Genomic DNA, 24,256 nt, shown 5'->3' on the forward strand with positions numbered 1-24,256 from the left:
ATTTTAACAGTTAAAAGAAAAATGTTTGGTCAGGAAGTCCAATGAAAAGCATAATAAAACCAACAAATGAAAACATTTGAGAATTCCTTCAATCTGTCTCATTATCTTGAAAGGTAAATATCAGAGAGAGAGAGAGGCGGGGGGAAATATGAATGAATATAAGAATATCAAGGAAATGCTGTTACCAAACAATACATTTTAACATGCTTAAAAGACAAACAGGTTAGGCAACTGAGTTTAATCCATGGTTTTCATAAGTGGAAGAAAGAACTCATTGGTACACTCTTTTAATCTGCTTTAGGACATAAGCAATTTGACAAATCTTCAAAAATATATTCCAACCAAAATTATACCAAGAATAGCCTGAAAATACTGTGCTGTGGAAATTATTTTATACTATTCCAGGTATTTCTCCTCCATAATTACTGTGACATAGCTCATGAAGTATTTTTTAAGCTTTATATCACCTGTACCTTCATATTTCTATGATTCTGGATTCTCAAAATAATGTAACCATAAGACTAAGCAGATAAACTGTCTGGACATAAACCCAGTATTTAGTGACTCACTTTAATTCAAACCAATATTCCAACTGACAGATTCCATCCTAAAGAGGACAGATAAAAGCAAGGACAATGAAAGAATGTGAATTCTCTGACAATATCAGCTACAACAAACATTAAACAGCCCAACATCCAGCCAGATTAATATAAATCCCACACTGCAGCCTCTTTACCTCAGTTCCTATTGCTTCATAACAGATGTCAGGCTATCAACAAAAAAACTAAACATTATTCCAAAGGCAGGAAAAAAAAAAAACACAGTCTAAAGAGAGAAGTAACCATCAGAACCAGAGTCAGGACATAAATGTTGGAATTATTCAGACAGAAAATTTAAAATAATAATGATTAATAAGTTAAGGGCTCTAATGGAAAAGATAGATGACATGCAAGAGCAGATGAGTAGCGTAAACACAGATAGAAACTCAAAGGATCAAAAGGAAAGGCTGGAAGTCAAAACACAAACAGAAATGAAGAATACAGTCAATGGGCTCATCAGTAGACTCAACACAGCTAAAAGAAATGATCCCAGGAACTTGAAGATACATCAGTAAAAACTTACAAAACTGAAATGCAAAGAGAAAGAAATAAAACAAAACACCCTAGAACTGTAAGACAATATCAAAAGGAGTAATATGTGTAACTGGAATACAGATGGAGCAGAAAGAAAGAATGCAGAATAAATATTTGAAATAATAATGGCTGGAAACTTTCCTAAAGTAATGACAAACACCAACCCACAGATCTAGAAAGCTTAGAGAACACCAAGCAAGACCTTAAACAAACAAACAAACAAACAAAAAAACACCTCAGGCATATAATATTTAGAGAAAACCTCAGACAGAGAAGTTTGAAAGAAGCCAGAGAGGAAACACACCTTAGCAACTAGGGAATAAGGATAAAATTTACAGTGGAATATTAGTCAGAAACCATCCATGTGGGATGCCTGAGTGCCTCAGTCAGTTAAGCATCTGCCTTCGGCTCCGGTCATGATCTCGGAGTCCTGGGATTGAGCCCCACAGTGGGCTCCCTGCTCAGCTGGGGTCTGCTTCTCCCTCTCCCGCCCCCTGCTCTTGCACTCTCTCTCTCTCAAATAAAGAAAATCTGAAAGAAAGAAAGAAAGAAAGAAAGAAAGAAAGAAAGAAAGAAAGAAAGAAAGAAAGAAAGAAGAAAGAAAGAAAGGGAAGAAAGAAAGAAAGCCATCCATAAAAGAAGAGAGTAGAGTGAAATCTTTGAAGTGTTGGAAAAAACCCGACCAACTTAGAATTCTACACACAATAAAATCATTATTCAAAACTGAAAAGATCACAATTTTAAACTTACCTGTTTCAAAGGATACTATCTAAGTAAAAAGACATCCCACAGAATGAGAAGAAAATCTGCAAATCATATCTGACAAGGCTACCTCAGAATACACACAGAACTGCTACAACTCAACAATAGATATTAAAAGTAATGTCTATAATAAACAATAAAAAGACAACCCAATTAAAAAATAAGCAAAGGATCTGAACAGACATTTTTCCAAAGAAGATACACAAATGACCTGGGGTGCCTGGGTGGCTCAGTTAAGCGTCTGCCTTTGGCTCAGGTCATGACCCTGGGGTCCTGGGATCAATCCCTGTGTCAGGCTCCCCGCTATTGGGAAGCCTGCTTTTCCCTCTCCCTCTGACCCTTCCCCTGGCTCTTGCTTGCTCTCTCTCCATTGCTGTCTCTCTCAAATAAATAAATAAAATTAAAAAAAAAATCTACAAATGACCGGAAGGCACATGAAAAAGATGCTAAAACTCATTAATCATTAGACAAACGCAAATGTAAACCATAATGAGATACCAGCTAGGGTGGCTATAATAAAAAAAGATGGGTGGTAATAAGTGATGACAAAGACATGAAGAAACCAGAATCCTCATACATTCCTGGTGGGAATGTAAAACAGTGTAGCCACTTTTGAAACAGTCTGGCAATTCCTCAAAAAGTAAAACAGTTTACCTGGTGACCCAGGAATTCCATTCGTAGGTAGACTGCCAAAAGAACTAAAAAACTTACATCAACAGAAAAATTTGTACACAAATGTGCATAGCAGCATGATTTATAATCGACAAAAAATATCAACAACTTAAATTTCTATCAACTGTATCAGCCAGTGAGCAGATAAACAAAACGTGATATATCCACACAATGGAATATCATACAGCCATAAAAAGTAATGAGGTACCTGCTACAACATGGATGAACTTTGAAAACATTATGCTAAGTTCAAGAACCAGACACAAAGGCCATACATTGTTTGATTTCATTTATATGAAATGTTCAGAAGAGACAAATCCATAAAAAGAAAGATTAGTGGTTGCCAGGGGCTAGGGAGAAGAAGGTAATTGGGAGTAACTGCTAATGGGTGCGGGGTTTCTTTTTGGGATAATGAGAATGTTTTGGAATTAGATAATGGTGATGGTTGAATAATCTTGTGTATATGTATACTAAAAACAACTGAATTGTTTATTTTAAAAGAGTGAATTTAATGGTATGTGAATTATATCTTTAAAAAAAATCATATAGGAGAAATAAAGACTTCCTGAGACAAACAAAAACGGAGAGAGTTCATTGCCAGGAGACCTTCCCTATAATAGATGGCAAAACAAGTTCTCCAGGCAGGAGCAAAATGACATAGGTCAGAAACTTGCATTTCTATAAAGAAAGGAACAGTGGCATAGAAAGAATAAATGAAGGTAAAATAAACTATTTTTCCTTATTTTTAATTGACCCAAAATATAATTGTTAAAGCAGTGAGAGTAAAAATGTATTGGGTTATTATAGCATATGGATCAGTGAAATGAATGACAGCAATGCCACAGGGACAGTAGGGATGAATGAAGAATAATCTGTTATAAGGGACCTGCACTACATGTAAAGTGACAGTACTATTTGAAGGTGGACTTAGATGAATTTATATGTAAACTCATATACTAGTTCACAAGACAAGCCTCACTAAGTTTCAAAGAATAGGGATCCTTGACCATAGAGCAAAGGAGTTAGAAGTTAATTCAAAAATGAGTTAAAATTCCTGCATATTTGGAAATTTAAAAACTTAAATACTCACAGGTTCAAAAACCATAACAGATGTTTTAAAAAATTAGATACTAATACTGATAAACACTCCATATAAAAAATAATGGAATATACCAAAATCAGTGTTTTGAAGGAAATGCTTACCCTTCAATACTTTTATAAAACTGATGAGTGCCTGAAAATTAATGAGCTACATGTCTACTTTAAGTTAGGAAAAGAACTACAAAACAAAAAGAAGAAAGATATATATGAATGGGAATTACTGCAACTGAAAAAATAAATATAGTAGAGAAAATCAACAAAGTCAAAATTTCATTCTTTGGAAAAACAATACCAAGAAAATTAATAAGCCTCCAGTAAAACTGAACAAGGAAAAAGAGTGAAAGCACAAATAAATAATATGAATGAAAAAAGTAGGCATGATTATAGATACCACAAACACTAAAAAGATTTTAAATAATACTATCAACAACCATACGCCAAAAAAATATGAAAAGTTAGTTGCAATAAACTTTATAAAGAAAATGTAATTTACCAGGGCACCTGGTTGGCTCAGTCGGTTAAGCGTCCATCCAACTCTTGGTTTTGGCTCGGGTCATGATCTCAAGGTCGTGAGATTAAGCCCCAAATTGGGCTTTGCACTGGGCATGGAGCCTGCCTAAGATTCTCTCTCTTCCTCACCCTCTGCCCCTATCCCACCCCTCTCTTCTCTCCCTCCCTAAAAAATAAAAATAATAATAAAAAAGAAATTTAAAAAAATTGTAATTTACCAAAACATTGCAGACAGTTCTGTAAGTAGTAAGGAAATTGAAGTAGTTAGAATTTTCCCATGAAGAAAATATCAGTGTCAGATAATTTTAAAATGAATATTCTATGAAACTGAAGAAATAGATCATCTTAAACAAATTTATTTAAACTCTTCTTCAAAAATAGAAAAGAAGGAATACTCTGCAGTCATTTCAGAAGACCTGCATAACTCTGACACCAATGCCATACAGAGTCAAAATGAGAGAGAAAAATAAGGCCATATCACTCATGAATATGGAATCAAAATTCTGAAAAGCATATTAGTAAATCAAATCCAACAATGTATTGTTTTTTTTTTCTTTTTCAAATTTTTATTTCAATTCTAGTTGGTTAACATGTAGTGTAATATTGGTTTCAGGAGTAGAATTTAGTGATTCATCACTTACATACAGCACCCAGGGCTCATCACAACAAATGCCCCCAATACCCAACAGTGTATGAAAAATAAAACACCTTGACCAAGTTAGGTTCATCCTGTATGTAAGGATAGATTAATGTTTGTTTAAAAAACAAACAAACAAACACCTATAAATGTTCCTTATTACAATAATTTTAAAAAGAAAAATATATAATTACCTCAATAGATAGAGATAAAACATGTGAAAAAATTCAACATGAACACATGATTAAAAGCTTAATAAATTAGGACTAGAAGAGAACTTCCACACCCTAATAAAGAGTATTTGAAAAAAAGCTCTTACAGAAAGTGAGAGAATGAACCCAGAGTTCAGAATGGGTAAATGGAGATGGGAATGAGGTGGGAAAGAACCACATAGATATACATGAATTATTGTCAAAGTCCTAATTTTTTTTTGAGAGAGAGAAAGGGCACATGGGCACCTTGGGGGTTGGGTAGGGGCAGAGGAAGAAAGAGAGAGAGAATCTTAAGCAGGCTCCATGCCCAGCATGGAGCCACAGCAGGGCTCGATCTCACGACCCTGAGATCATGACCTGAGCTGAAATCACGCATCAGGCACTTAACCAACTGAGCCACCCATGCATCCCAAGGTCTTAATTTTTATATTGAGTAAGGGCTTCCATGGATTCTTTTTTTTTTTTTTAAAGATTTTATTTATTTATTTGACAGAGATAGCCAGCCAGCGAGAGAGGGAACACAAGCAGGGAGAGTGGGAGAGGAAGAAGCAGGCTCATAGCAGAGGAGCCTGATGTGGGGCTCGATCCCAGAACGCCGGGATCACACCCTGAGCCGAAGGCAGACGCTTAACGACTGAGCCACCCAGGCACCCCCATGGATTCTTATTCTTTTACTAAAACCAACTGAACAAACAAATGCAGATACCCGTAATGAGATTACATCACGAGCCAGTGAGTCTCAAAGGGTAGTTCCCGCAGATCAGCATTACGTGGAAACTTGTAACACATGCAAATACTCCAGCCCCACGCCGGACCTACTGAGTGAGAAACTTTGGGGATTGGCCCAGCAACAGGTGTTTTAACAAGCCCTCAGGTGATTGTGATGCATGCTGAAGACTGAGCAGCGTGATCATAAATCACGATTTCTCAAGTCTGGACACCTATAGTCAACGGACAAAAGGGAAGCACCGCTGGTGGGTGCGATGTGCTTGTTCCATGGGGACAACCGTTGCACTTTCGCATTTAGTTGAGATTTAAACCAGATTAGAGAGGACTTGAATGTGACTCCCTTTCTTCCTGATGCCCTGGTAACAAATCTAAAAGGAGAAAATGAGGCCTATTACACTATTAAAACCAGCAGTAATTCCTAGCACTAGAAACTTGCTACACCTCAATGTAGTGTCAGATTTTATGATGTAGATCCAAAGTCAGACCCACTTTTAGGAAGCAACATGACTTCTGCAAATGGGGAGAAGAGTCTACAGTTTGAAATGAGGGGAAAAAACACTGGTTCCACATAGCACTGGCAACTTCCAGAAGACAAAAGTCTGGAGAGGAGAAAAAATGTGGAGCTATGTGTTGGAGAAGTACTGGACATTGCAGTTTTGGAGCTGCAGTATTTCACTGCAGAAGTCCCGCTAACAGCCCCTTGTCTACGAATAAGCTTTGTACCTTATGAACCTCTGCCAACTCATGGTCCATCCTTGCTGCCCTCTTGAGAAAACCGGCTTTCGTAGTAGTGACTTTTGGCTTTGGAGGTCTGATTCGGGGTTGTGTCACAAAATCTGGGAGACATGACTCAAGTTCAACTAATCCTACAGGAAAGAAGTGCATGTTTTTAGTATTCAGTGATTAAACTTAGCGTTTTGAAAGCATATTGTTAATTTTAGTAGCTGTTTGCCAAGTGGTTTCATGTAGAATTATTGATAAGATATAGCTCACATAATTGAAGTGGCCCCAAAATGTAAAGCAAATTTCTGCATAATTAACTCATGTTCTCAGTAATTTAGACCATAAAATGAGAAACGCATTCTTTTTAAAAAGGATTTTATTTATTTATTTGAGAGAGCAAGGGAGAGAAAGAGAGCACACAAGCGGGGGTAGGCGCAGAGGGAGAAGTAGACTCCCCACTAAGCAGGGAGCCCGATGCAGGCCTTGATGCCAGGACCCTGAGATCATGACCTGAGCCGAAGGCAGCTGCCTAACCAACTGAGCCACCCAGGTGCCCCAAGAAATGCATTCTAATTAAATATTTCCCTACTAAAAAGTATTAAGTTCTATGATAATAACCAACAGAAAATTTGCGATCAGATGACACATGGGACCGCCACCCCACAGGGGACACACACCAATCTATCACAGTCTGCTCTGGAGATGGCCAGCCAGAGCTACACGTTCAAGAGTGTGACCATCAGTTCATGATCTGGGCCATGTTTACGGGTCAACTTGTCAACCAGAATTTATATAATCTAAATAAGCCTCTCCGGGACTTGGTAAGAGGTGTAGCCCTCTCCATGAATTTGTCCCCTACTTACCCATTTCCTTGCCCACCAGTTTCCTAGCACTTCTTCTTAAAGGGCTGATGTCATGATATATTTCTTGTTTACTTTGAAAACCTGGCATAAAAGCTTTTTTGGTTTCATTTTTGTGTAACTTTATTAGTGACATTGAACATGCTTAAATGTTTAGTAGCTCAATACTGATATATTGTTACATAGTATATCCATTTTTTATTTGGGTTTTGGGAGTTTTTATTGGTTTGTATGAACTCATTTTAATAACATTGAATGTGTTCATTGCTATTTCTTGAAACTTTTTAATTTGTTGTTTAGCCTTTAATCTAATACTTCTCTTCTAGTACTTTAATACTCCTCTTAAACTGGACTTGTAATTATGCAAATTGCTTACCTTCATAGGTGTTGAGATAGTGGTTTTTTACTACAAAGTCCTCTGAATTGTTGTCAGGGAAACGACCAAGACGAGACAGAGGTCCGTAGACCTGTGATGCATAATCACAATAATCCCTGATGATATTTCTTCTCTCCAACTTCCCTTCTATATTCTTTCCCTTTCGCACAAGTTTTCTGATTGCTAGAATAAAACATACCTTTGTGACTATCTTCAAAGTATTGTTCTGAACAAATGCATATTAATAAACCAGTTCTAGTTTTATTCACAGGGAAGCTACTGAAATGAATTTCATGACGGCCACTCACTGCAGCTGGGTCTGTCATGTGTGTGGCCCAGATCATCATGAGACAAGTGGGTGTGACAGAAGCTGAGTCGGTTAGTGTCCTCGGTTGGTACTCAGCAAAAATCTTTTGTAAGCGCATTCCAAGCTCTGAGGCAAGAAGGGGTATTCAGTAAGAGTTTGCCAAGCTAATGAAAGAAACTCAAAGTAACCAAAACATACACGGTCAGTGGAGAGTTGGAGAATTATTTTCTCCTAGGAAAATAATTGCAAGGGAGGGAAGACTATATGTTCTTCAATAGTCTCTTTCCATCTTGGCTAGCAGCAGAATAAAACACAATATACCCCAGCTTAGAGCTTTCAGAACTGTCTGGCAGTTGGAGGGAAAAGGCTCAGCTGTGCACATGGACAGTTGACTCATCTAAGGAGTCATGCTTACTTCCTCCGCCTGCACCTTTTCTTTCAGTCCCATCACGGACCCACCCCATTTGAGGGCTCCGCACCGCGCACTCCCCATGGGTGCAAAATCATACTGTGGGACTGCAAAGTCTTACTGTAAGAGGCGGCTGCCGGCGCCACTGTTGCCTTGTGGGCATTTACGTTTGATTCTCCATGCTTTTGTGTGTGACTCGGGCTTTTGGAATTAAATAAAAATAGTTTACAGTTTGTCATTTATCTTTTTCTTTATTAATTTCAGAGGTAGAATTTAGTGATTCATTAGTTGAATATAACACCCAGTGCTCATTACCTCAAGTGCCCTTCTTAATGCCCACATCACCCAGTTATCCCTTCCCCCCACCCACCGCGCCTCCAGCAGCCCTCAGTTTGTTATTTATCTACAAAAGTTAGTCAGCTCATCATTAGTTATAACAAGTACTGAAAAGAGAACATGTCGACAATATCTAACTGCATACCTAGCGGCTAGTTAAAGTTACTTTCTTACACACAAAAAAAGTTCAGGGGCATATAAGTGAGAGCAGATACCAGGCACCCGACTTATGGAGGGGGGTGGTCCTTGAAGGCCTCCCTGAGGAAGTGACATTTGAGTTCTGTCTTAGCCTGGGTTCCCCCAAAGGCAGAGCCTGAGACAAAGGCATGTGTGCAAGGTAGTTTATTTGGAAGGCAGCTGACCCCAGAGGGCAGGAGAGAGGGACAGGAGGAATTAAAAAATTAATTAATTAATTAATTAAGATAAAATATAACAAATAAGATAAAATAATAGGATAGGCTGGTGATGGGTAGTAAGGAGGGCACATATTGCATGGTGCACTGGGTGTTATATGCAACTAATGAATCATGGAACTTTACATCAAAAACCAGGGAAGTACTGTATGGTGACTAACATAATATAATAAAAAATATTATTATAATAAATAAATAAATAAATAATAAAATAATAAAGTAAGCAAGCTAGTAAAACCATCGTTAGTATTGTGAAGTACTGAAAAGAAACTGTTGACAATACCTAAATGCATACCCAGCATCTAGTTAAAAGTTATTTTCTCACATCAAGAAAACGTTAAAAGTTCACTGAGAATAATTTTAAGGAATTTTTATAATTGTTTTACTTTTGCTAGAAAAATAAGAAATTTGATTTTTTAAATATTGTGATTTTTCTATTATACATAGAAATTGCTAATTTGCACATATAACTGACACATTATAATTTTATAAGTAACTTACGTTAAAAGTTACTAAGCAAATAAAACTATAAAGTTAAATACTAATAAGTTAAAAATTTTTAAATTTAAATTTTATTTTTTTTGAGAGGGAGAGAGATAGAGGTGGAGGGCAGTGAGGGGCAGAGGGAGAGGGTGAGAGAAGCCTAAGCAGGCTCCACGCCCAGTGAGGAGCCCAGACTGGGGCTTGATCTCACGACCCTGAGATCATGACCTGAGCCAAAATCTACAGTCGGACATTTAACCAACTGAGCCACGCGGGTACCTCCTTTTTAATTTTAATTTAAAATTTTTATATAGTCATTCTTAATTATCCACTGACTGCCCTTTTTATGTGTATAGATATAATACATAAACAGATATACAGTATATCCATGGTATTAAAATTTCATGGAAGGGGGTGAGCAGGAGAAAAGATGTCTAAATGTCTCATTTAAGAGCAATAATAAAAAAGGTTGAGGAACAGGGCTCTCTATCCAGGACGTCAACCCATGAATATGGGAAGCCCAGCCCCTTACACTTACCCCCCACACACACATACTCACCCCATAATGTCAATAACTTGACTACCTGTTAGAACATCATTACTTGGTTTTCTTAGTGAGGAATTTTCCTCTACTCTTCTACTTTTGAGAAATAATTCATCTCCTTTACTTAATAACACTAGGACTCAAAAGAATTATATCTAAATCAGGTTTGATCAAAGAGTCAAGGCAAAGCCAACCCTCCCGTTCTCTACACCGTTCCTATTACACCATTACCTGATACATGTGTGTGCTGAATCTGTGCCAATTTTACCTCCTTTGCTTCCTGCAGTTGAGACCATCGGGCATTCAAGTGCTTCATGTTCACTTCGTTTTGATTCTCATCACGCTTTCGCAGCAGCTCTTTTAGAACTTCCAGGCGAATCTCCTGCAGTCTTTAAGTAAATCACCAAACGTAAAGACGTATTTGGTATCTCAGAGTGTTCTACTAGAGAGAAGGGAAACACCTGCCATAAACAGGATCCTCTTTTGGGGCTGGTATCATATTCATGTATTTAAAAAGACTGTTCTGGCAAAAGTGTGACAAATGGATTGGGTGTTTGGGGGAGGCAACTCAATGGGGAGCCTCTAAGAGGAATATGTACGGGCATAGTTCTGAAAGGCAAAGAAGAGTGTGCCAGGTAAATAAAGGGGCTCTCTAGGCAGATGGGCCTGACTGAACAACAAGATGTCTGTGCACAGCTCCAGGTCCACAGGTACTGGGTGGCGAGTTAAGTAATACAAGTGAAGAGAAAATGAGGCAGCATGCTATTTTAAGGAATAAATGTGAAAATGCCAGTGTCTGGTGCATATAGACATCCAGTCAATCTTTGTTTCCCTTCCACTTCCCTCTAGCCTGGTCTCCTAGAGCTGGCTACCTTGCTCGTGTACATACAACCACATACACATGACTTCAAACTTTGTACCTCTGGCCCAGGTATTTCTGAACCAGAATTCTGTCTGCTTGAATTTCCAGCTACCTCCTGACCACCTCAAAAAAAACCCACTCATTTTGTTCCCCCAGAAATCTACCCTTTCTTACATCTTCTTCCCTCCCCTAACAATTCCTCCTCTAAAACACTTCTCACATCCATTCCCTAGCTCGTGTTTTTATCATCCCTCTCCTAACCTGGACTCTAGTTGCTAATCGAGTCTCTCCTTCCAATCTTGCTCCACACAGCTGTCCAGATTTCCCTTCCTAAAATAGACATTTGAACATTTTGCTCTTACTTAAAAATTCATAGAGTAATTTATTCAGCCACTCATTTGTCAAATATTTATTAAGTGCTCACCGTATGCCAGGCAGGAAACAATGATGAACAGGATAAAATACCTTCTCTCAAGAAGCACTATTCTATTGGAGCAGGCATCTCAACTAGCATTTAAAAGACAAGGAGATAAAGACCAGACCAGAAGACTGAAGACTGTGGGAGAAGAAATGACAGCGTGCTATGTCTAGCACTATTCCCAGTGGATCCAGCAAGGTGGGGAAGGCTTCCTGACAGGAGCCATTAACTCCGTGGTCTTGAAGATAAACAAGGATTGGGATTTGCTACATAAACAAGGAAAAAGTGAAGCCTCAGCAGAAGAAAGTTCAACTCAAAGGACTAGGGACAGAGCGAACATGTCATACGGGTGGAGCTTCTCAAAGCAAACATGCAGGGGAGGGTGGGGAAGTACTGAAAAGTGAATATGGAGAAACAGGTGTTTTTAAAAATAAGCCACAAACCAATAGTCACCTTTCTCTCTGGAGTTAGAAATCCTAGGTTCATTCTCAAATTCATCACTTACCTAATTCCTTCAGTCATAAAGTGGACATAACAGTATCTATCCCATAAGGTTGTTATGAGCATTAAATGAGTTAATATATACAACATGGTAGAACAGTAGTTCCCAAACTTGAGCATGCATCAGATAATCTGGAGTCTACCACCTGACTCAGTAGGTCTGGGATGGTGCCCGAAAATCTGGATCTCTAACAAACTCTCAGGTAATGCTGATGCTGCTGGTTTGTGGAGCACAATTTGAGAACGACTGGCTTGGAACATGGCTCCAGCACATAGTAAGCACCCTGCAACTGTGCTCTATGAATATCATCAGACATTCATACATCTATGAATGTCATCTACAACACGCTCTGTGAATATCATCATCATCATCACTCATATTATCTACCTGATGGCTTCCTACTCACCCTTCAACATCCACGTCCGAGGCTACCTTCTCTTAATAATTTTCCCAAGTCTCCACCCACCCCAAACAGAACTAGCCAGAAACATTTTAAATGTTTTTAATGCCCTTCTGATATGAATATACCTCTCCAAATTGCAGCAATATATTTAATTTTCTACAGACAGGATTGGGTAACCCATACCTACTTTGCATTCTTTAATTGCAAGCTTTTACCAAAACATCACACAGTCTGGATTCAGGGTTAATAGAAGATGTTGTAAAAAGATAAACATATTTTGAATTCAGAACCACTCTGAGTCTCTGTCTTGGTTCTTTTTTTTTTAAGATTTTATTTATTTATTTGACAGAGACAGCCAGCGAGAGAGGGAACACAAGCAGGGAGAGTGGGAGAGGAAGAAGCAGGCTCCTAGCAGAGGAGCCTGATGCGGGGCTCCATCCCAGAATGCTGGGATCACGCCCTGAGCCGCAGGCAGATGCTTAATGACTGCACCACCCAGGCGCCCCTCTAACTGTCTTGGTTCTTAACTTTCTTTTGTATAAGCACTGTCAGGGGCTATGGTAGCATTGTTCTGAGCAATGAAGTGCCTCAGCACAGCCCAGGACAAAGGACAACCTCAACAAGTTCCCCTCCGCTCCTTTCTTTATTGCTAGGGAGTTGTAATTTTGGGGTTTTCATCATTTCCACACATGCCAAGGACAGCCTCGTTACTGAAAATGTATTTGTTAAATGATTAAAAACCAGAAGTACCTCAGCATATTGTTACCAAGGTGTCCTGACTGTGAATCCAGTACCAGGGGGAATAAGAGGATTAGCTAGTAGGCTGATGGATATGAAGAGGGCCAAGGCCTAGGCAGAGTGGCACTGGGAATGAACAGAAAGGGTCAGTTTGAAAGACTGATGAATGGATAAAGAATATATATATATGTATGTATATATGATGGAATATTACTCAGCCATGAAAAATAATGAAATGTTGCCATTTGTAACAAAGTGGATGGAGCTAGAGTATATTATGCTAAGTGAAATAAGTCAGAGAAAGATAAATACCATATGATTTCACTCATACGTAGAATTTAAGAAGCAAAACAGATGAACATATGGGAAGAAGAAGAAAAAGGAGAGAGGGAAGAAAATTATAAGAGACTCTAACCGATGGAGAACAAACTGAGAGTTGATGCAGGGAGGTTAGTGGGGGATGGGGATTAAGGAGGGCACTTATGATGAGCACTGGGTGTTATATGTAAGTGATGAATCACTGAATTCTAATCCTGAAACCAATATTGCACCATATGTTAATGAACTACAGTTTAACTAAAAGTTTTTAAAAAGAAAGAAATTTCAGGGGCACCTGGGTGGCTCAATCAGTTAAGCATCTGCCTTCAGCTCAGGTCATGATCCCAGGGTCCTGGGATCAAGCCCCACTGAGTGGGGAGCCTGCTTCTCCCTCTCCCTCTGCAGCTCCCTCTGCTGCTCCCCCTGCTTGTGCTCGCTTTGTCAAATAAATGTAAAAAATCTTAAAAAAAAAAAAAAAAGGCATTTCAGTGGGATTCTGTGATAGTCTAGATTATATTTTCTTTAAAGAGAAAAGGGAAGTCAAGAATCACAGATGGTTTGAGGAATTGTTCAAACCTGGGTTCCAGGCTTAACTTTAGAGAGAAAATTATAGAGCTCTTATTTCCAAAAGAACCAGAAACCCAACTTTCTATCTCTATAGGTAGAAGGTTGCTTTTAAACCCACACATTTGGGAAAATGCTTTACAGATAAAAAGTATTTACATTACTCCACCAGCACAGGTGCAGCTGTCTGGGTAATCTAGAACTTACTTTTCAATCTCCTGCTCTCTGAAGGCCCACTCCTTCCGCTCCATCGCATTCATCATCCTCCTCCTCTTCTCAAACTGGGAGGTGTCACTCAGGCAGGGAAGAGTGGCTTCCCAAGCACGCTTCTCCCGGGCACGTTCTATCATCTCAACCTCAGCTTGTCCTGCCGGGAGCCCTCGGCCTGGATGATGAAGCAAAGCACTTTAGAAACACAGGGACAAACTCATGTACCTTTCAGAATTTAACTCACTCCCTTTCAGTTCCTGTCTTCTTTAACTTCAAGGGTTTTGACAAGACGAAATGATACTAGGAAACATCCTCCTGATGTGCCTCACAGCTTGTTATCTGTGCCCTGTACTGCCTCTTTAGTTGTTCAGCCAGAAGACATTTAATTGCACATAAGATGTTAGACAATATTTGAAGATTATGTGACTACTGAATAATTATACCTTGGAATGCCCTATGTTAGACAAATCAATATTTTGAAATGCAAGGAAATATCAAAGTAACTTACAGAAGGTCACAGCTGGTAAGTGGTAGAAATCGGGATTTAAACATGGCAATCTGACCCTTGTGGTGTTATCTACTATTCTATACTTCCTCTCTATTAGAGAAATGAAATAAAAATGAACTATATAGAGAAGCCCACAGCTAACATCATACTCAACAGTGAGGATGAAAGATATTCCTCTAAGATCGGGAACAAAACAAGAGCCTACTCTTATGACTTCTATTCATCATCGTACTGGAAGTCCTATCCAGAGCAAACAGGCAAAGAAGAAATAAAGCCAACCAAATTGAAAAGGAAGAGGTAAAATGGTCTCTGATGATGATCTTATATATAGAAAACTATAAAGACTATCAAAAATGGTTAGAACTAACAAATGAATTCAGTAAAGTTGCAGGATACAAAATCAACATACAAAAATCAGCTGCATTTTTATATATTAACAATGAACTACCCAAAAAAACAAATAAAGAAAATAATCCCATTTATAATAGGATCAAAAATAATAAAATAGGGGGGGCACCTGGGTGGCTCAGTCAGTTAAGCATCTGCCTTCGGCTCAGGTCATGATCTCAGGGTTCTGGGATTGAGCCCCTCCTTGGGCTCCTTACTCAGTGGGGAGCCTGCTTCTCCCTCTCCTTCTGCCCCTCCCCACCCTGCTCATGCTCTCTCTCTCTCTTCTCTCTCTCAAATAATTAATATCTTAAAATAATAATAGTAGGAATAAATTTAACCAAGGAGGTAATAGATCTATACACTAAAAACCATAAAATACTGATGAAAGAAATTGAAGATGACAAAAGTAAATGGAAAAATATCCTATGTTCACGGATTGGAAGATTAATTTGTTAAAATATACATACTACCCAAGGCCATCCACAGATACAGTACAATCCCTAGCAAGATCCCAATGACATTTTTTACAGAAATAGAAAAAACAATTGTAAAATTCATATGGAACCACAAAAAAACACCAAAGAGCCAAAACAATCTTGAGAAAGACGAACAAAGGTGAAGGCAACACACTTCCTGGTTTCAAACTATATTACAAAGCTATAGTCATCAAAACAAGATAGTATTGGCATAAAAACAAACACATAGACCAATGAAACAAAATCAAGAGCCTAGAAATAAACCCAAATATAGTCAACTAATATTTGACAAGGGAGTCAAGAATACTCAATGGGGGAAAGATACTTTCTTCAATAAATGGGGCTGGAAAAATTGGATATTTGCATGTAGAAGAGTGAAACAGAACCCCTAACTTACACCAATTATAAAAATTAACTTGAAATGGATTAAATACTTAAATGTAAAACTCCTAGAAGAAAACATAGGGAGAAATCTTCTTGATACTGGTCTTGGCAAAGATTTTTTGTATATGGCACCAAAAGCACAAGCAATAAAACCAAAAATAAACCAAATGGGACTACAACAAACTAAAAAGCTTCTGCACAGCAAAAGAAATGAGTAACAAAATGAAATGGTAACCTATGGAATGGAAGAAAATATTTTCAAACCATGTATCTGATAAGGGGTTAATATCCTAAATATATTAGGAACTCCTACAAATCAATAGCAAAACCAAAATAATGCAATTAAAAATGGACAAAGGACCTGAATAGACATTTTTCTGATGAAGCTATACAAATGGCCAGCAGGTACATGGAAGGTGCCCAACATCATTAATTATCAGAGAACTACAAAAGAAAAACACAATGAGATATTACTTCACACCTGTTAGGGTAGTTGTTTTCAAAAAGACAAGAGATAACAAATGCTAGCAAGGATGTAGAGAAAAGGGAACCCAGTACACCGTGTACACCGTTGTCAGGAATGTAATTGCTACAGCCTCTATGAAAAACAGTATGGAGTTTCCTCAAAAAATTAAAAATGGAGGTACCATATGATTCAGCAATTCCACTTCTGGGTATATATCTGAAGGAAATGAAATTACTCTCTCAAAGAGATATCTGTACCCCTCATGTTCACTGCAGCATTATTTACAGTAGCTAAGACATGGAAACAACTTAAGTGTTCATCGACACATGAATGTATAAAAAATGATATAAATGTATATAATTCCTATATAACGTATTAAATATAATTAACATTATATTGAATATAATGAATATGTGATGTAATAAAATTCCTTGTGTTTTATATGCAATATTTAATATAATTAACAATATACTGAATATAATTAATATGTGATGTTTTATTATTATATATAATATAAAATATATAAAATTCAGCTACACACAGAGGAAATCTTGCCATTTGTGACAACATGAATGAAACTTGAAGGCATTAAGCTAAGTAAAATAAATCAGGCAGAAAAGACAAATATTGTGTGATCTCACTTATGTCTGGAATATAAAAAAACTTATTTCATAGAAACAGAGAGTAGACTGATGGTTGCCAGGAGCAAGGGGGTGGGAGAAATGGGTGAAAGTGGTCAAAGGGTACAAACTTTCAGTTACATGATGAATAAGTTCTGCATATCTAATATACAGCATAATGACTATAGTTAACAATACTGTATTATATCCTTGAAAGTTGACAAGAGAGTAGATCTTAAATGTTCTCACCACACATACCAAAAAAAAAAAATGGTACTATGTGAGGTGATGGGTGTGTTAAATAATATTATTGTGGTAATCATTTTGCAAGATATATGTATATAAAATCATCACATGGTATGCCTTAAACTTACACAATGTCAATTATATCTCAATAAAGCTGTGAAAAATGAACTGTACCTAAGTAAAAATATAACATTGTCTCTTATTTGATTTTTACATACATGATATTTTACTCTAAGTATCATTCTGCAACTTTCTTTTTTACTCAATTTTGTTTTGGGGACACTAGTCACACTGATACGCAGAGGTCTAATTTCATTTTACCATTGTAGGACTTGACCAAAATTTACGCTATCTTCTAAAAATTGATGTTTTAGATTGCTTCAGTTTTTTGATCACACATAGTAATGCTGCCACAAACATCCTTGTACTGGTCTCATTATGCCCATATGCGAATTTCTCTAGGATCCTTAGAAAGATCTAAAGTCTAGCAGCTAGATCATAAAACATAATCACTTAAAATTTTTCTGAATATTGCCAAACTTGCCTCCCAGAAGTATAATTTTGTTTAAGTCTTCTGAGATTGCCGTGGTGCTCTCCCACAGCCCATGCTGCCTTACCTCCTCCCACATTGTTTCTGCCTAATCTCAGTGGCTTTTTGTAGTCCTAACAAATACCTAGTAGTAGTTCACAGATTTGTTTTTTTCAGTTTCACTGAGAGTGTAATTTGTGGGAGTTGTGTTGTGCTTGCTGCTTTTGTGTGCTTTCTGGGAAGAGAAGAGGAAAGATGCTGATTTACATAGACACAGTTATACTGGGAATAGGGATTTGGATTAGAATTGCTCAAAGGTAAAAAATGTTTAGGGGAGAAATAATATCTATTCAAGCAGGAGTCTTCCATTTATAAACATGGTATGCTTCACTTTTTATCAAATCTTTGTTCACATGCTTAAGGAACACTTTATATTTTTCCCCATAATGCTGTGCACATGTTTTTGTTAAGTGACTTTCCTAGGTTATTATTTGTTTTTTTAAGAATATGATATTTTCAAATATTTCTAATCAGACATGAGCAATATCTGGAAAGCTGCTCTTTGCATGTCAATTTCACAATCACCTATCTTGAACTCAGGTTCTTAGTTCTGATAATTTGTAATTTCATTTGATTTTCTAAATGAGTAAATTGTCTGCAAATATAGTTTTACTTCTTATTTCTAATCCTCATACCTCAATTTTTTCCTCTTACTGCACTGAGTCAACATTTCTCAACTAAAGTGATATCACTGCCATATTGAGCAAAAAAATCAGTGGGTTCAGCTCTGGGAGAGTGGAGGATGAGAGGAAACTGAGCCCAAAACTAGCAGAAGGAAGGAAATAACAAAGATTAGAGAATAAACAAAATAGAAATTAAAAAAAAAAAAACCACAATAGATCAATAAAACCAGGAGCTGGTTCTTTGAAAAGATCAACAAAATTGATAAACCTTCAGCCAGACTCATCAAAGAGAGGACTCAAAAATACAAAATCAGGAATGAAAGACAAGAAATAACAACCAACACCACAGAAATACCAAGGATTATGAGAATATTATGAAAAATTATATGCCAACAGATTGGACAACCCAGAAGAAATAGAAACATAACCTCCCCGAACTTGATCAGGAAGAAATAGAAAATTTGTGCAGAGTGATCACTTGCACAGGAGATTGAATCAGCAATCAAAAAATTTTGAGAAACAAAAGTCTAGCACCAGACATCTTCACAGATGAATTCTACCAAACATTTAAAGAAGAGTTAATACCCATTCTTCTCAAACTATTCTGAAAAATAGAAGAGGAAAGAAAGCTTTCAAATTCATTCTATGAGGCCACCTGTACCCTGATACCAAAACCAGATAAAGACACTACAAAAAAAGAGAGACAGGGAACTATAGACCAACATCTCTGATGAACATAAATGCCAAATCCTCAACTAAATATTAGCAAGTCAAATCCAACATATCATTCACCACAATCAAGTGGGGTTTTTTCCCGGGATGCAAGGATGGTTCAGTATCAATCAACATGATATATCACATCAACGGCAGAAGGTATAAAAACCATATGATCATCTCAATAGATGCAGAAAAAGCATCTGACAAAGCACACCATCCATCATGATAAAAACCCTCAACAAGTTTAGAGGGAACTTACCTCAATAAAAAAAAGAAAAACATAATATGAAAACCCCATTGCTCACATCACACTCCATGGTGAAAAACTCAGAGCTTTTCCCCTAAGATCAGAAAAAGACAAGGATGTCCACTCTCACCACCTTTATTTAACCTAGTACTAGAAGTTCTAGCCAGAGCGAGCAGACAACAGAAAGAAATGAGGCATCCAAATTGGTAAGAAAGAAGTAAAAATTGGTAAGAAAGAAGTAAAACTTTCATGATTTGCAGATGACAAGATACTATATAGAGAAAACCCTACGGATTGCAACCAAAAACTACCTGAACAGATAAATGAATTCAGGAAGGTCACAGAATACAAAATCAATATACAAAAATCTGTTGGACTACACACTAAATTATTAGTGTAGCAGAAAGAGAAATTCAGAGAACAGTCCCATTTACCATTTCACTAAAAAGAATAAAATATCTGAGAATAAACTTAACCAAGGAGGTAAAAGACTTCTACTCTGAACACTATAAAACACTGATGAAAGAAACTGAAGATGATACAAACAAATGGAAAGATGTTCCATGCTCATGGATTGGGAGAACAAATATTGTTAAAATGTTCATACTACACAAAGCAATGTACAGATTTAATGCAATCCCTATCAAAATACCAACAGCATTTTCACAGAACTAGAACAAATAATCCTAACATTTTTATGGAACCACAAAAGACTCCAAATAGCCAAAGCAATCTTGGCAAAAAAAGAACAAAACTGGAGGTGTCACAATCCCAAAATCCAAGATATACTACAAAGCTGTATTAATCAAAGCAGTATGGTACTGGCACAAAAACAGACACATAGATCAACAGAACAGAAAGCCAAGAAATAAACTGACAGTTATATGGTCAACTAATTTTCCACAAAGGAAGCAAGAACATGCAATGGGGAAAAAAACAGTCTCTTCAACAAATGGTGTCGAGAAAACTAAATAGCTACATACAAAAGAATGAAACTGGACCACTTTCCTACACCACACACAAATACACTCAAAATGGATTAGGAACCTAAATATGAGACCTGAAACCATAAAATTTCTGGAAGAGAGCACACACAATAATTTCTTTGACCTTGGTTATAGCAATATTTTTCTAGATATGCCTGCTGAGGCAAGGGAAAAAAGCAAAAATAAACTACTGGGACTACATCAAAATAAAAAGCTTCTGCACAGCAAAGGAAACAAAACAGAACTAAAAGACAACCTATGAAATGAGAGAAGATATTTGCAAATGACATATCTGATAAACGGTTAGTATCCAAAATATATAAAGAACTTTTACAACTCAACACACACACACACACAAATCCAATTAAAAAATGGACAGGAGACATTAACAGTCATTTCTCTAAAGAAGACATACAGATGGCCAACAGGCACGTGAAGAGATGCTCAGCATCACTCATCATCAGGGAAATACAAATCAAAAACACAATCAGATACCACCTCACACCTGTCAGAATGGCTAAAATAAACAAGAAGCAACAAGTGTTGGCAAGGATGTGGAGAAAAAGAAACCTTTATGCACTGTTGGTGGGAATGCAAAATTTTTTAAAAGACTTATATATTTATTTGAGAGAGAGAGAGTGCATGCATGAGTGGGGGAGGGGCAAAGGGAGAGGGAGAGAGAGAATCTCCAACAGACTCCCCACTAAGCACGACCCCGACTCGGGGCTCAATCTCAAAACCTTGAGATCATAAACTGAGCCAAAATCAAGAGTCCAACACTCAACCAACTGAGCCACCCAGGTGCCCCAAAACTTTTTTTTTTAAGATTTTATTTTTAAGTAATCTCTATACCCAACATGTGGCTCAAACTCATGAACCTGAGATCAAGAGTGCAATGCTTTTCCAACTGAGCCAGCCAGGTGCCCCGTGAATGAAAACTTCTGCAACCACTGTGGAAGACAGTATGTAGGTGCCTCAAAAAAATGAAAACTAAAATTACTATATGATTCAGTAATTCCACTACTGGGTATTTACCCAAGGAATACAAAAGCACTAATTTCAAAAGATGTATGTACCTCTATGTTTATAGCAGCATTATTTATGATAGACGAATTATGGAAGCAACCCAAGTATCCATGGATTGATGAATGGATAAATAAGAAGTGGTTTATATACACAATGGAATATTATTCAGCCATAAAAAGAATGAAATTTTGTCATCTGCAACAACATGGGTAGAGCTAGAGAGCATAATGCTAAGTGAAATAAGTCAGTCAGAGAAAGACAAATACCATATGATTTCACTCATGTGAAATTTAAGAAACAAAACAAACCAACAAAGAAAAAAAAAGAAATACAAAAAACAGACCCTTGACTATGAGAACTGGAGCTTACTGGAAGAGGGGGAATGAGGGATAGGTGATGAGGATTAAAAAATACACTTATTGTGGGGCGCCTGGGTGGCGCAGTCGTTAAGCATCTGCCTTCGGCTCAGGGCGTGATCCCGGCGTTCTGGGATCGAGCCCCACATCAGGCTCTTCCGCTGGGAGCCTGTTTCTTCCTCTCCCACTCCCCCTGCTTGTGTTCCCCCTCTCGCTGGCTGTCTCTCTGTCAAATAAATAAATAAAATCTTTAAAAAAAAATACACTTATTGTGATGAGTGCTGAGTAATGTATAGAACTGTTGAACCACTCCATTGTACACCTGAAATATAACACTGTATGTTAATTATAATGAAATTTAAATTTTAAATTTTTTTTCAAAAATGTAGTGCAAAAGCAGGCAGACAGTACATAAACAAATGAGTGTGGCTGTATTCCAGTAAAACCGCTTTAGAGTCACTGAAATTTTAATTTCATGTAATTTTCACATGCTATAAAATAGCAGGATTTTTTTCATCTATTTTACAATGTAAAAATCATTCTTAGCACCCAAGCTATATAAAAAAAGGCAATAGGCCAATTTGGCTTGTGGACCATAGTTTGCCAATCCTGACCTAGTTTTAGTACTTGCTCCTTTTTAAAAAAAAATTATCATCTTTATGGGGCACCTGGGGGGCTTAGTCGGTTAAGCGTCTGCCTTCAGCTCAGGTCATGATCACAGGGTCCTGGGATGGAGCCCCACGGTGGGCTCTCTGCTCAGTGGGAAGCCTGCCTGTCCCTCTCTCTCTCCATCTGCCCTCTCTCTGCTTGTGCTTTCTCTCTCAAATGAATAAATAAAATATTTTAAAAAATTATCATCTTTAGGGGCACCTGGATGACTCAGTCAGTTAAGCATCTGCCTTTGGCTCAGATCATAATGCTGGGGTCCTAGGATCAAGCCCGTGTCGGGCTCCCTGCTCATCAGGGAGTCTGCTTCTCCCTCTGCCCCTCCCCCCATTTGTGTGGGCTCTCTCTCTCTCTCTCACAAATAAATAAAATCTTTAAAAAAATTACCATCTTTAGAAACTCAACACCTAACAATTTTAATGACATGTTTTTCTGGTTTTTTGCATATCACGTTCTCAAACCCTGCTTCTTCCTTTTGAGATCATTTTTCTTCCTACAGAAGTGTATCCTTTCATCTTCTTTTATTCAGATTAATAGCTAACATTTATAGGAAGCTTATTTACATACTAGGCACTGGTCTAAGTACATTACATAAAGGAATTTTCTTAATCTGTACAATATCCTATGAGATAGATCCTATGAAATGTCCTATCCTATGAAAAGTCTTTATTTCACCTTCACTCCTGAATAATAGTTTGGCTGGTAAAAGAATTCTAGATTTGCAATTATTTTCCCACAGCATTTTTTTTTTTTAAAGATTTTATTTATTTGTCAGAGAGAGAGAGAGCACGCGCGCACGCAAGCAGGGGGAGAAGCAGGCAGAGGGACAAGCAGGCTCCCTGCTGAACAAGGAGCCAGATGCGGGACTCAATCCTAGGACCCTGGGATTATGACCTGAGCTGAAGGCAGATGCTTAACCGACTGAGCCACCAAGATGTCCCTATCCCACGGCACTTTAAAAATAATTCTATAAAATGTCAATTTGGTTTCTATCTCTTTGCAGGTAATCTGACTTTTCTCTCCAATAGCTTTTGCAGTTTTTTCCTTTTTCCTTTATTAGTAGGTGTGATTTTTTTTTTTTTATCCTGTTTGGTCCTCAATGAAATTTTTCAATCTGTGGACTCATAACTTTCTTTAGTCCTGGGAAATTCTCAGCCATTATCTTTTCTTGCATTGCTTCTCCACCATTCTATTATAAGATCTTACAATCCTATCCCCCATGGCTCTTACTTTTTTTTTTTTTATCTTATTCTAACTTTGAATATTGCATTCTGGAATACTTGTTCATTTAATCTTTCATTTCACTAATTTGTTCTTCAGCTCTGCCTAGTTTACTACTGAGCTCATTTCATTTCAAACTTCAAAGTTTTCCTTCCCTATGATTGCAATTGGTTCTTTTTCATAGCTCCCACTCTTGTTTTCATGCTTTATCCCCCTTTATCCCTTTGAGGATATAAAAAGTATTTCCCAAGTCCTTTTCAGATTGCTCCATTTGCTCTGTTTGCCCAGGAATTTATTTTCTCTCTCTCTCTTTTAATTTTTGTGGATCACTCCTGGTATCTGTGTTCCTTAGATGCTTTGTGATTCTTGGGTTGATATCATCCGTAGATTTCTCTCATGAGCACCCTGGGTAGTAACACTCTTTGACCTGGCAAGAGGGATCGCTCCCCAGCCTCATTCTTTAGAGCCCTGCCCATCATCATAGGACGAGGAGTTCAACAGACTATGCCCAGC

At 37.5% G+C, this 24,256-nt stretch overlaps 1 protein-coding gene across 1 annotated transcript in view; it reads right to left on the minus strand.

Annotated features, from left to right (window-relative positions):
- The window catches only part of CFAP91 (cilia and flagella associated protein 91), a 97,003-nt gene that overhangs the window by 35,335 nt on the left and 37,412 nt on the right, over nt 1–24,256 (minus strand). Inside the window, exons 7-10 of the mRNA XM_026494163.4 lie at nt 14,220–14,397; nt 10,439–10,596; nt 7,716–7,898; nt 6,480–6,622 (exon numbers count right to left, since the gene is read on the minus strand). Of these exons, the coding sequence (XP_026349948.2) occupies nt 6,480–6,622; nt 7,716–7,898; nt 10,439–10,596; nt 14,220–14,397 (662 nt within the window). The remainder of the gene's footprint in view (nt 1–6,479; nt 6,623–7,715; nt 7,899–10,438; nt 10,597–14,219; nt 14,398–24,256) is intronic.

Source organism: Ursus arctos, unplaced genomic scaffold (assembly GCF_023065955.2).
Source record: "Ursus arctos isolate Adak ecotype North America unplaced genomic scaffold, UrsArc2.0 scaffold_4, whole genome shotgun sequence".
Taxonomy (NCBI): Eukaryota; Metazoa; Chordata; class Mammalia; order Carnivora; family Ursidae; genus Ursus; species Ursus arctos.